The following is a 14,926-nucleotide window of genomic DNA, read 5'->3' as shown; positions in this document are numbered from 1 at the left end:
GATGTGGGTTGCATGGTAGATTCCGAGGTGGCCTGGAATATCTTAGCTTGTGCGTCCTCGATCTTGGCGTGGATGGGCTTGACCCGGGCCAGGGCAACATCGGCGGCATGGACGATAGCTCAAGCGCTCTCGGTGTTTGCAGCCGCCGTCACAACAGCTGCTGTAGCCGTCTCGGCTGCTGCAGTTGCCTTGTCGGCTGTCGCACACGCCCTCTCGGCAGATGCGGCCATGCTCAATGCGGATGCGGTGACACTCTCGGCGTAGGCGGCGGCGCTCTCGGCGCAGGAGGCGGCACTCGGGGAGGACACGGCCATCGTATGGGCCCTCATGAAGCGTTTCCACGACGTCATCTTTGCAAGAAGGGGTTGTGGGAATGGGGATTGGGATTCGTGGATTCGGGGGTTGCCGGCACTGAAGCAGATGATCCGGCTAAGCTTAAGGAGGAAGACTTAAATAGACCCACGAATTTTCATCGCAAATGGTTCCTGCAAAACAACTGTGTGTGATTTTGTTGATATTTTTTATTAGCTGAAGACGAATTTGGAGTAAAGTGGCAACAGATGGTGTTTTAAATGTACGAGAAAAATTGTAGAACTAATACAAGTGTCATTTGAAATTTTGGAAAATTCCAGGGGTCGATCATTTAACCTTTTAAGACATTTAAGTGATTTTCTAGCCATTTAATGACTGTAATTCAAATTTGAAATACATCTACATGCAACGGCTAACCATAACGGTTTGAAAAATCCTATTTGTGTACTTGTGTGCGAGTTAATTCCATGTGTAGTAAATTGGAAGGAATTTTCAAACCTATTGGTCTCACGGCTATGACACAAAGCATGGAGTGCCATGGCATTTAAATTCCAAAAAGTTCTAAAAAAAGATCATAAACACATGAAACCTTGGTTGATGTAATGTCATGCCACCAAGATGATGTGGTAAAAAAATTGGCATGTTTGACGAAAGTTTGGACACACACTACTCACAAACCGGAGCAACTCACTAGAAGGCCCGTGGTTCCGAGAGGGAACAATGCATGTTTGATGACGAACGGGCGATAGCTTCCTCTTATAGCCTTCAAAAACTTTCTCCAGTTAACGTGCACTAATACAACTGCCATTTGAAAATTTGGAAAATTCCAGGGGTCATTTGACCTTTTAAAGACATTTAAGTGATTTTCTAGCTATTTAATGACCGTAATTCAAATTTGAACCACATCTACATGCAATAGCTAACCATAACGGTTTGAAAAATCATATTTGTGTACTTATGTGCGAGTTAATTCCATGTGAAGTAAATTGGAAGAAATTTTCAAACATATTGGTCTCACGACTATGACACAAAGCATGGAGTGCCATGGCATTTAAATTCCAAAAAATAAAAATAAAATCAGAAACACATTAAACCTTGCTTGATGTAATGTCATGCCACCAAGATGACGTGGTAAAAAAATTGGTATGTTTGACGAAAATTTGGACACACACCCCCCCACAAACCGGAGCAACTCACTAGAAGGCTCGTGGTTCCAAGAGGGAACAATGCATGTTTGATGGAACGGGAGATAGCTTCCTCTTATGGGCTTCAATTTTTTTCTACGGTTAACGTGCACTAATACAACTGTCATGTGAAAAATTGGAAAATTCTAGGGGTCATTGACCTTTTGAAGACATTTAAGTGATTTTCTAGCCATTTAATGACCGTAATTCAAATTTGAACTACATCTACATGCAACGGCTAACCATAACGGTTTGAAAAATCATATTTTTGTGTGCTTGTGTGCGAGTTAATTCCATGTGCGGTAAATTGGAAGGAATTTTCAAACATATTGGTGTCACAGCCTAGACACACACTGGTACAACACATGTTAAACATACGGTTTTTAACCCCTTTCCGCGATGACATTTCGAACCGTCACCAAGTGAGTGTGTGCGATAGGGTGTCCTTCCCACACGACCCAGAAATTGTCAGGGATAGGCCCTCCTGGGACCCAGGCTGGGGTCGTGTGCGATCGGGCGAGGCATCGAAACCCAATCATTTCCATAGGTATGTACATCCCACATGGTAATCCGAGAAAATCATTTCCGTAGGTATGTACATCCCACACGGTGAATCCCAGAAAAACATTTCCGTAGGTATGTATATCACACATAGTCAATCCAAGGAATTCGTTTATGTTCTTATGTACATCCCAGACAGCCAATTCAGGGAAAACGTTTCCGTTCGTATGTATATCACACACAGTTCTTTGTGTGGAAACGTTTGTGCAAGGTGGCCTAACGCAAACAGTTCGCTGCCAGAAGCCGTGTGTGATTGTTAGTTGATCAAACACACCTACTTTCTAGAAATCGTGCGGGTTATCTGAGTTCATCACCCACGGTGTTGTCTGAGTAACCGTCTGCAAAAGAAAACCCCAATAAGCAGGGTAATTAGCCTATTATTGATAATCCATGTACTAATCAAACTGATATTTCTTATAAAACACGCCAGATATTTCATATCCGTATAAAAGCAACCAGGATTTCATAATCGAATTACATCAGATAGCTTCAACACTCAGTTACGCAATTACACAACACCACCAAGTTTCACATGCAGCATCAAAAACCTTTGGAAAGTAGCATCATACATGGTAAATAGACAGATGAATCTCATTTGGGAAACTACAGAAGCGGAAGGCAAATATTGAGCCTTCAGTGATGTTGAATGTCCTTGCAACTTTAGGCCAGTGGCTATGGATAATTGCCCACCCAACCTTCATCCTCTTCAGCAAGACTTCAATATTGTACCATGGGTGTTGAATGAATACCTTCCTCGCCTCTTGACCATGCAGGTGGTTTGAGAGGTAATCATCGGTGAACTGCTTTGAAAAGTACTGAAAACAAAGCTATGCATAAATCACTGTTGTAAATTTTGAAATGGCGCAAGGGGTAAAAACAAGGTAAAATAGTTGGTACCATCCTATAGTTGACTGATGTCTTCTTCATTATGCAAACAAAGATCTTGCTGTTATTCATTGCAAGTTTCTTCATCCTAACAATCTTTCTGAGTTTCTGACTTGACTGATATTCATGGACATCTCATTTCCCCATATGCAAAATGGGTCAAACAGTGGGTCTAAGCCTCTGACAGTAGGACCTACATGTGTAAGACCAAATTGTAAGAAACCTAAATATTAGAATGATTCCTGCAATTGCACAATAATGTGCTATTAGCCAAAGGACCCTGCTTGAACAAACCTCGATGGTAAACCGCAGTGTCTCCCATTGTTTCCCTGCAACACACATAAGGAAGATCTTGATCAGGTTAACTAAGAGTTGCCATACTATCAGTAGAATATGTATTGAGTACAGCCAAATTCGATTGGTGTCACATGCATAACAATACAAAATTGTACCCACAACAAATGAAAATCAAATTGCAGAACTGAACCAAACAGTTAAATGGACAGCAGACCAAATGAACCAAAATAGTTAACCAAGCACGACATTGCAGAATAGAAACATGTACTAGAAGATAAGACAGTTAATAAAACAAAGAATGATTGAGAACAGTACTACGAAATGTAGCACTTGTTGGATCAAAGTATTAACTGAACATTATATTTCAGAGGACCAAACTATTAACTGAACATTATATTTCAAAGGACCAAACTATTAACTGAACATCAGATTGCATATTAACATTACAGAGGACAAATCACTAGAAGGCATTGGCGGTGGCCTCGAGAAAACATCGCGAACTGTATTTTAAAGTAGAGACAACCGCGTGGCGGTGTCGATGGTGGCCTCGAAGACGAGGTGCTCCTCCAAGATCTGGCGGTGTCACGCATGGCAACCATAGCGACCTCGTTCGCGCGTGCGGCCGCATGCTACTCAGCTCCACATTATACTCTGTGTAAAATGGCTGTGCGCGGCGCTTAATTGGAGGAGGGGGGAGTGATTTCAGTGGAAGGTGTCGCTCCGTCGGTCGGGGCATGTGTGACGGGAAAGGAGGAGGATGGTGTGGGTGGGGTGTGGATTACTTGACCATATCTATGAGGCCGCACAGCAAGAACAAGGGTCAGCGATGAGGAGGCGGCGCTGCAAGAAGAAGGGTCTCCGGCGAGGAGGCGGCACTGCAAGAAGAAGGGTAGCCGGCGAGGAGGCGGCGCTGCAAGAAGAAGGGTCGCCGGTGAGGAGGCTGAGCTGCTAGTAAGCAGCAGTGAAGGTTTGAACTTGGAAAGCAAGGAGGAACAGTGGAAATGTGGCTTTTGGTAGGAGGGAGGGGGCGGGGAGATAGATATTTCCGCGGTGGCCAGAAAATTTCGCTCGGTGCCGCGAGAAACTAGCGCGCAAGTGTGGTTCAAGCGGGGGCGGTGGACTGTAGACGACGAAGCTTCCTATGTAAGCCAGACAAGACGGTGCGCCAAGATATTTTATATCGCATCCCACACGATTCTTTCTAGTAATCTGTTTGTGGTATACCTGATCTTTTCATTATGTTTTGAAAGACAAAATGGTGTTACGGAGGGAAAGGATGGTGTTTGAATTGCTAGAACATTTACATACAGTGAACATGCAACTAGTACACGAGTGTCGCGTTTAAATTTGGAATTATTCCGCGTTCATTTGGCATTTTATGCACTAATTGAGTTTCTGGGCATTTAATGTGCATAATTCAAATTTGAACTACAAGCACATGCTCCAATGCACCAAAGTTGTTTAAAAAATCACATGTGTGTCTTTGGGTGAATTTCCAGGTCCCATGCAAGAGATGGGAGTGAAATTCAAACATCTGGGCGTCGTGGCTCCGTCGGAAAGATTGAGAAACTTGGTTTTTTAATTCCTGTAAATCCCAAACATGCCTGAAAATCATGAAACTTGGCATGGTGTCATAACATGGCACCAACATGCTGCGGTAAGTTTTTGGCTGAATTGGGACAAGCTTCTTGCAAACCGGAGCTTCCCTCAAGAAGGCTCGTGGTTCTGAAAGGGAACGTCTCACCTTCGTGTGCGAAACGACGTACGTACACTGCCTTCTCCCGCCTTAATTTTTTTACACAGGCAGATTAGACCAAATAGAGTGCTAAATTTTGGAATTATTCCGGGTTTGTTTGGCCTTTTTATACATTAATTGAGTTTCTGCGCATTTATTGTGCATAGTTCAAATTTGAACTACAAGCACATGCTCCGGTGCACCAAAGTTGTTTGAAAAATCACATGTGTGTCCTTGGGTGAATTTCTAGGTCCCATGCAAGAGATGGGAGTGAAATTCAAACATCTGGGCGTCGTGGCTCGGCCGGAAAGATTGAGAAACTTGGTTTTTTAATTCCTGTAAATCCAAAACACGCCTAAAAATCATGAAACTTGGCATGGTGTCATGACATGGCACCAACATACTGCGGTAACTTTTTTGGCCGAATTGGGACAAGCTTTGATGTAAGCTTCTTGCAAACCGGAGTTTCCCTCAAGAAGGCTCGTGGTTCCGAGAGGGAACGTGTCACCTCCATGCGCGAAACGACATATGTACACTACCTTCTCACGCCTTATTTTTTTTTACATAGGCAGATTAGACCAAATAGAATTACCGTGCTAAATTTTGGAATTATTCCGGGCTCGTTTGGCCTTTTTATACATTAATTGAGTTTCTACGCATTTAATGTGCATAATTCAAATTTGAACTACAAGCACATGCTACAGTGCACCAAAGTTGTTTGAAAAATCACATGTGTGTCCTTGCATGAATTTCTAGGTCCCATGCAAGATATAGGAGTGAAATTCAAACCTCCGGGCTTCGTGGCTTGGCCGGAAAGATTGAGAAACTTGGTTTTTTAATTCCTGTAAATCCAAAACACGCGTGAAAATCATGAAACTTGGCATGGTGTCATGACATGGCAGCAACATGCTGCGGTAATTTTTTTGGCCGAATTGGGAAAAGCCTTGGTGTAAGTTTCTTATACGTCCATTTTGCATCATGCTTTTATATCAATATTTATTGCATTATGGGCTGTTATTACACATTATGTCACAATACTTATGCGTATTCTCTCTTATTTTACAAGGTTTACATAAAGAGGGAGAATGCCGGCAGCTGGATTCTGGCTGGAAAAGGAGCAAATATTAGAGACCTATTCTGCACAGCTCCTAAAAGTCCTGAAACTTCACGGATGATGTTTTCCAAATATATAAGAAACATTGAGCGCAAGAACTTCACCAGGGGGCCACACCCTGACCACGAGGATGGGGGGCGCGCCCTACCCCCCTGGGCGCGCCCCCTACCTCGTGGGCCCCCTGGTGGCCCTCCGGTGACCATCTTCTGCTATATGGGCTCTTTCGATGAGAAAATAATCATAAGCCATCTTCTCAGACGAAACTCCGCCGCCACGAGGCGGAACCTTGGCGGAATCAATCTAGGGCTCTGGCAGAGCTGTTCTGCCAGGGAAAGTTCCCTCCCGGAGGGGGAAATCATCGCCATCATCATCACCAACGCTCCTCTTATTGGGAGAGGGCAATCTTCATCAACATCTTCATCAGCACCATCTCATCTCAAAACCCTAGTTCATCTCTTATATCCAGTTCCTGTCTCCAAGTCCGGGATTGGTGCTAGTAGGTTGCTAGTAGTGTTAATTACTCCTTGTAGTTGATGCTAGTTGGTTTAATTGGTGGAAGATCATATGTTCAGATCCTATATGCATATTAATACCCCTCTGATTATGAACATGTTTATGCTTTGTGAGTAGTTATTTTTGTTCCTGAGGACATGGGAGAAGTCTTGCTATTAGTAGTCATGTGAATTTGGTATTCGTTCGATATTTTGATGAGATGTATGTTGTCTCTCCTCTAGTGGTGTTATGTGAACATCGACTACATGGCACTTCACCATTATTTGGGACTAGAGGAAGGCATTGGGAAGTAATAAGTAGATGATGGGTTGCTAGAGTGACAGAAGCTTAAACCCTAGTTTATGCGTTGCTTCGCAAGGGGCTGATTTGGATCCATATGTTTCATGCTATGGTTAGATTTACCTTAATACTTTTGTTGTATTTGCAGATGCTTGCAATAGAGGTTAATCATAAGTGGGATGCTTGTCCAAGTAAGGGCAGCACCCAAGCACCGGTCCACCCCATACCAAATTATCAAAGTACCGAACGCGAATCATATGAACGTGATGAAAACTAGCTTGACGATATTCCCATGTGTCCTCGGGAGCGCTTTACTTCATATAAGAGTTTGTTCAGGCTTGTCCTTTGCTACAAAAGGATAGGTCCACCTTGCTACACTTTATTTACTTTTGTTACTTGTTGCTCGTTACAAACTATCCTATCACAAAACTATATGTTACCACTTATTTCAGTACTTGCAGAGAATACCTTGCTGGAAATCCCTTATCATTTCCTTCTGCTCCTCGTTGGGTTCGGCACTCTTACTTATCGAAAGGACTATGATAGATCCCCTATACTTGTGGGTCATCAGTTTCTTGCAAACCGGAGATTCCCTCAAGAAGGCTCGTGGTTTCGAGAGGGAACATGTCACCTCCGTGTGCTAAACGACATACATACATTGCCTTCTCCCGCCTTAATTTTTTTCACAGGATGATTAGACCAAATAGAAGTACCATGCTAAATTTGGAATTATTCCGGGTTCGTTTGGCCTTTTTATACATTAATTGAGTTTTTGTGCATTTAATGTGCATAATTCAAATTTGAACTACAAGCACAGGCTCCAGTGCACCAAAGATGTTTGAAAAATCACATGTGTGTCCTTGGATGAATTTCTAGCTCAAATGAAAGAGATGGGAGTGAAATTCAAACATCTGGGCATCGTGGCTTGGCCGGAAAGATTGAGACACTTGGTTTTTTAATTCCTGTAAATCCAAAATACACCTGAAAATCATGAAACTTGGCATGGTGTCATTACATGTCACCAACATGCTACGGTAATTTTTTTGGCCGGATTGGGACATGCTTTGATGTAAGCTTCTTGCAAACCGGAGCTTCCCTCAAGAAGGCTCGTGGTTCCGAGAGGGAACGTGTCATCTCCGTGTGGAAAACGACATACGTACACTACCTTCTCCCGCCTTAATTTTTTTACATAGGCAGATTAGACCAAATAGAAGTACCGTGCTAAATTTTGGAATTAAGTCGGGTTCCTTTGGCCCTTTTTATACATTAGTTGAGTTTCTGTGCATTTAACGTGCATAATTCAAATTTGAACTACAAGCACATGCTCCGGTGCACCAAAGTTGTTTGAAAAATCACATGTGTGTCCTTGGGTGAATTTCTAGGTCCCATGCAAGAGATGAGAGTGAAATTCAAACATCTGGGCGTCGTGGCTCGGCCGGAAGGATTGAGAAACTTGGTTTTTTTAATTCCTGTTAATCCAAAACACGCCTGAAAATCATGAAACTTGGCATGGTGTCATGACATGGCACCAACATGCTGCAGTAATTTTTTTGGTTGAATTGGGACAAGCCTTGGTGTAAGATTCTTGCAAACCAGAGCTTCCCTCAAGAAGGCTTATGGTTATGAGAGGGAACGTGTTGCCTCCGTGTGCGAAATGACATACATACACTGCCTTCTCCCGTCTTACTTTTTTACACAAGCAGATTAGAGGAAATAGAAGTACCGTGCTAAATTTTAGAACTATTCTAGGTTCGTTTGGCCTTTTTTATACATTAACTGAGTTTCTGCGCATTTAATGTGCATAATTCAAATTTGAAGTACAAACACATGCTCCAGTGCACGAAAGTTGTTTGAAAAATCACATGTGTGTACTTGGGTGAATTTCTAGGTCCCATGCAAGAGATGGGAGTGAAATTCAAACATCTAGGCGTCGTGGCTCGGCCGGAAAGATTGAGAAACTTGGTTTTTTAATTTCTTTAAATCCAAAACACGCTTGAAAATCATGAAACTTGGCATGGTGTCATGACATGGCACCAACATGCTGCGGTAATTTTTTTGGCCGAATTGGGACAAGCTTTGGTGTAAGCTTCTTGCAAACCGGAGCTTCCCTCAAGAAGGCTCGTGGTTCCGAGAGGGAACGTGCCTCCTCCGTATGCGAAACGGCATACATACACTGCCTTTTCCCGCCTTAATTTTTTTACACAGGCAGATTAGACCAAATAGAAGTACCGTGCTAAATTTTGGAATTATTCCGGGTTCGTTTGGCCTTTTTATACATTAATTGAGTTTCTGCGCATTTAATGTGCATAATTCAAATTGGAACTACAAGCACATGCTCCAGTGCACTAAAGTTGTTTGAAAAATCATAGGTGTGTCCTTGGGTGAATTTCTAGGTCCCATGCAAGAGATGGGAGTGAAATTCAAACATCTGGGCATCGTGGCTCGGCCGAAAAGAATGAGAAACTTGGTTTTTTAATTCCTGTAAATCCAAAACACACCTGAAAATTATGTAACTTGGCATGGTGTAAAAATATGGCACCAACATGCTGCAGTCATATTTTTGGCCGAATTGGGACAAGCTTTCATGTAAACTTCTTGCAAACCAGAGCTTCCCTCAAGAAGGCTCGTGGTTCTGAGTGGGAACGTGTCACCTCCATGTGCGAAATGACATACGTACACTGCCTTCTCCCGTCTTGATTTTCTTACACGGGAAAATTAGACCAAATAGAAGTACCGTGCTAAATTTTGGAATTATTCCGGGTTCATTTGGCCTTTTTATACACTAATTGAGTTTCCGCGCATTTAATGTGCATAATTCAAATTTGAACTACAAGCACATGTTCTAGTGCACCAAAGTTGTTTGAAAAATCACATGTGTGTCCTTTGGTGAATTTCTAGGTCCCATGCAAGAGATGGGAGTGAAATTCAAACATCTGGGGTTGTGGCTCAGCCGGAGAGATTGAGAAACTTGGTTTTTTAATTCCTGTAAATCCAAAACACGCCTGAAAATCATAAAACTTGGCATGGTGTCATGACATGGCACCAACATGCTGCGGTAATTTTTTTGGCCGAATTGGGACAAGCTTTGATGTAAGCTTCTTGCAAACCGGAGCTTCCCTCAAGAAGGCTCATGGTTTCGAGAGGGAACATGTCACCTCCATGGGCAAAACGACATACATACACTACCTTCGCCCACCTTAATTTTTTTACACAGGCAGATTAGACCAAATAGAAGTACCGTGCTAAATTCTGGAATTATTCCGGGTTTGTTTGGCCTTTTTTATACATTAATTGAGTTTCTGCGCTTTTAATTAGCATAATTCAAATTTCAACTACAAGCACAAGCTCCAGTGCACCCAAGTTGTTTGAAAAATCACAGGTGTGTCCTTGGGTGAATTTCTAGGTCCCATGCAAGAGATGGGAGTGAAATTCAAACATCTGGGCATCGTGGCTCCCCCAGAAAGATTGAGAAACTTGGTTTTTTAATTCCTATAAATCCAAAACACGCCTGAAAATCATGAAACTTGTCATCGTGTCATGACATGGCACCAACGTGCTGCGGTAATTTTTTTGCCGAATTGGGACAATCTTTGATGTAAGCTTCTTGCAAACCGAAGCTTCCCTCAAGAAGGCTCGTGGTTCCGAGAGGGAACGTGTCATCTCCGTGTGCGAAACGACATACGTACACTGCCTTCTCCCGCCTTAATTTTTTTACACAGGAAAATTAGACCAAATAGATGTACGGTGCTAAATTTTGGAATTAATTTGGGTTTGTTTGGCCCTTTTTATACATTAGTTGAGTTTCTGTGCATTTAATGTGCATAATTCAAATTTGAACTACAAGCACATGCTCCGGTGCACCAAAGTTGTTTGAAATATCACATGTGTGTCCTTGGGTGAATTTCTAGGTCCCATGCAAGAGATGGGAGTGAAATTCAAACATCTGGGCGTCGGGGCTCGGCCGGAAAGATTGAGAAACTTGGTTTTTTTAATTCCTGTAGATGCAAAACTCGCCTGAAAATCATGAAACTTGGCATGGTGTCATGACATGGCACCAACATGCTGCGGTAATTTTTTTGGTTGAATTGGGACAAGCCTTGGTGTAAGATTCTTGCAAACCGGAGCTTCCCTCAAGAAGGCTCGTGGTTCTGAGAGGGAACGTGTTACCTCTGTGTGCGAAACAGCATACATACACTGCCTTCTCCCGCCTTAATTTTTTTACACAGGCAGATTAGACCAAATAGAAGTACCATGCTAAATTTTAGAACTATTCTAGGTTCATTTGGCCTTTTTTATACATTAATTGAGTTTCTGCACATTTAATGTGCATACTTCAAATTTCAACTACAAGCACATGCTCCAGTGCACCCAAGTTGTTTGAAAAATCACATGTGTGTCCTTGGGTGAATATCTAGGTCACATGCAAGATATGGGAGTGAAATTCAAATATCTAGGCATCGTGGCTCGGCCGGAAAGATTGAGAAACTTGGTTTTTTAATTTCTGTAAAGCCAAAACACGCCTGAAAATCATGAAACTTGGCATGGTGTCATGACATGGCACCAACATGCTGCGGTAATTTTTTTGGCTGAATTGGGACAAGCTTTGATGTAAGCTTCTTGCAAACCGGAGCTTCCCTCAAGAAGGCTCGTGGTTCCGAGAGGGAACGTGTCACGTCCGTGTGCGAAATGACATACGTACATTGCCTTCTCCTGCCTTAACTTTTACAGAGGCAGATTAGACCAAATAGAAGTACCGTGCTAAATTTTGGAATTATTACGGGATCGTTTGGCCTTTTTTATACATTAATTGAGTTTATGTGCATTTAATTTGCATAATTCAAATTTGAACTAAAAGCACATGCTCCACTGCACCAAAGTTGTTTGAAAAATCACATGTGTGTCCTTGGGTGAATTTCTAGGTACCATGCAAGAGATGCCAGTGAAATTCAAACATCTGGACGTCGTGGCTCGGCCGGAAAGATTGAGAAACTTGGTTTTTTAATTCCTGTAAATCCAAAACACGCCTGAAAATCATGAAACTTGGCATCATGTCATGACATGGCACCAACATGCTGCGGTAATTTTTTGGCCAAATTATGACAAGGTTTGGTGTAAGCTTCTTGCAAACCGGAGCTTCCCTCAAGAAGGCTCGTGGTTCCGAGAGGGAGCGTGTCACCTCCGTGTGCGAAACGACATATGTACACTGTCTTTTACCGCCTTAATTTTTTTAACATAGGCAGATTACAGCAAATAGAAGTACTGTCCTAGATTTTGGAATTGATTCGGGGTTCGTTTGGCCTTTTTATACACTAATTGAGTTTCTACTCATTTAATGTGCATAATTCAAATTTGAAGTACAAGCACATGCTCCAGTGCACCAAAGTTGTTTGAAAAATCACATGTGTGTCCTTTGGTGAATTTCTAGGTCCCATGCTAGAGATGGGAGTGAAATTCAGACATCTGGGCGTCATGGCTCAGCCGGAGAGATTGAGAAACTTGGTTTTTTAATTCCTGTAAATCCAAAACACGCCTGAAAATCATAAAACTTGGCATGGTGTCATGACATGGCACCAACATGTTGCGGTATTTTTTCTGTCCGATTTGCAAAGGCGCACACATTAACAATCAACAAAGTCATTTTGGAACAAGTGCTGTCACGTTACGAATCGGAAACACAAGTATTATTGTAACCGTGGGTGTTCTACTTACCAATTAGGTGCGGCCACGCATCCCCTTTTTTATTGGCTAGGAGGTTCCGTGCTGGATAGCTATTTGGGTACGGGAGGCGTGCGATCAGACCCCGCGCGTGCTCATCGAGAGGAGAGCCCTTTGACCGCTACCAGCCGTGCACCTCCCTCCCAATATCTCCATTAATGGCGCTCGAGCACCTGTTCTACGGCGTGGCTATATGTCTCACTGGACTGAGATTTAAGAGAGAAAAATGAAAATCTTAAAAGAAAGTTTTGCACGGATCTTGATGTAAGATCTGATGGACCTATATAGCATCGACTCCGGCTTATAGCTTGCATGATGAATATAAGGACGATGACAATGGATAATAATTGTCTTACATATTTAGAAACATAACTAAAAAATCCACATGCGGCAATGCCCGAAATACACAAGGGCAAAAGAAGAAGGAAGACATCAATCCGGCTTGCTGATCTCTACTTTCTTGATGCATTGCTGCAGGCCGCAGGAACTAGTCTCCGCGGCAAGCGGCGACGAGCTCTTTCTTGTCCTCTAGATTCTTCTTGAGAGCATCCACGGATTCCTCCACCAGCCTTCCATGCTCGATGCGTAGCATGGCATTCTCATCCATAAGTTTCTCGACGATGACGCCGGTCCTCTTCAACAAGGCAGTGGTCTGCTCCTGCTGCTCCGCACTTCCGACGATCTTCGGCCTCAGCAGGTCGCGCTCGACCCGGAGCTTCACGTTGCTCTCATTTAGTTGCCGGATGACATCAGTAGACTGTTCAAACGAGGCTATCAGGTCATCCTGCAACCTCGCCCACCTGCAGATCTGATCCATCTGCCTAAGGACGAGGGCATGCATGCGCCTGTAAGAGTCCTCGCCTACCTGTGAGACATTTCCCAGGCTGCCGCGGCGCGGGAGGACATCTTTGCTGCATTCGCGGCACGACGGGACATCTCTTCTGCTTCCGCGACATGGCCGGACCAGTCTACTCCATCGACGGCGCGGTGGGACCTCCATGTTGCTTCGGCGGCACGGCGGGACCTCTATGCTGCGACGGCCATGTAGCGGGACATGTTGGCTGCTTTTGCGGCAAGGTGGGACTCGTGCTTCCGCTTCCGGGCTCGCCTCTCCTTGGTGGCAATCTCTCGACCCAGAACTCATGCTGGCCATGGCAGACGCAAGGGAATGATGATGAATGACTTGTTTGTTTTTGACTTCTTGTGGATGAGGAGTTGAGGAGGAATGTGCAGTCATCTTGGAATAGTAGTATTTCTAACCGCGTAGTAATACGCTCCTAAGTGGGAAACCGTTTAGGTTTTGATCGGTGTGAACAGGTTTGCAATTTGGAATGTGACGGGACGCGAACTCCCTGTTCTTCTAAAATAAATTATGACGGGACGCATGCTCAAAATTTACTGACGGTTATAAGTGCGGCACTATTCCTAGAAGGCGTAACGTGGGCACGTACGTCTTCTCGGCCGCGTACGTGGGGTTTGCACCATAGGGTGCACCGCAATAGGCAATGTCAGCACACGTCTTGTTCCAACAACCGTGCGCGCTCGTTATTACCATCACGCATGCTTCTTTTAATTAGAATGTGTGTGCCCGTCTAGCGCACACACGTTGATCTATCTAACTGTTTCAGTTTGTTGTGGCTAATCGCAAACAGTTCATCCATGTGAAGTGTATGCCATCAATCGCAGACACTTTGCTCTGGCTGACCCGTTTCTGTTCTATTGCGTAATCGCAAACAGTTAATCCTTTTGAAGCCTATGCCCTCAATCACACACACCTTGATCTAGCTGACCGTTTCTTTTGTGTTGCCTAATCACAAACAGTTCATCCGAGTGAACCGTATGCTCTATATCGCACATGCCTTAATCGGGCTGCCCATTTCTTTTGTTCTACCTCATCGCAAATAGTTCATTAGACTGAACCGTATGCCCTGGATCACACATGCAACTAAAATCTGAACCGTGTTTGATGGCTCTACCATCGCAAATGTTTTGCACCTTTTTTGACAATTATTTTACACCACCGTTTGTGATTATTACATCGCACACAGTTTCGTCGAAGGGTCTCTGATCGTAGTGTCGCGTTAGCAGCATCCTGAAGTAGTGACATGCATGGAGCGCCATGCCATTTAAATTCCAAAAAATTAAAAAGATCAGAAACACATGAAACCTTGCTTAACGTAATGTCATGCCACCAAGATGATGTGGTAAAAAAATTGGCATGTTTGACTAAAGTTTGGACACACACCCCGCACAAACCAGAGCAACTCACTAGAAGGCTCGTGGTTCTGAGAGGGAACAATGCTTGTTTGATGACGAATCGACGATAGCTTC

At 43.5% G+C, this 14,926-nt stretch overlaps 1 protein-coding gene across 1 annotated transcript in view; it reads left to right on the top strand.

Annotated features, from left to right (window-relative positions):
* The first annotated feature begins 13,549 nt into the window (after positions 1-13,549).
* LOC123180678 (cellulose-complementing protein-like) overlaps positions 13,550-14,926 on the top strand; it is a 135,470-nt gene continuing 134,093 nt past the window's right edge. The window contains exon 1 of the mRNA XM_044592815.1: positions 13,550-13,672. Within this exon, the coding sequence (XP_044448750.1) occupies positions 13,550-13,672 (123 nt within the window). The remainder of the gene's footprint in view (positions 13,673-14,926) is intronic.

Source organism: Triticum aestivum, chromosome 1A (genome assembly GCF_018294505.1).
Source record: "Triticum aestivum cultivar Chinese Spring chromosome 1A, IWGSC CS RefSeq v2.1, whole genome shotgun sequence".
In the NCBI taxonomy this organism is placed as follows: Eukaryota; Viridiplantae; Streptophyta; class Magnoliopsida; order Poales; family Poaceae; genus Triticum; species Triticum aestivum.
The sequence above is the reverse complement of the archived record's forward strand: the minus strand, read 5'-3'. Positions and strand labels throughout refer to the sequence as shown.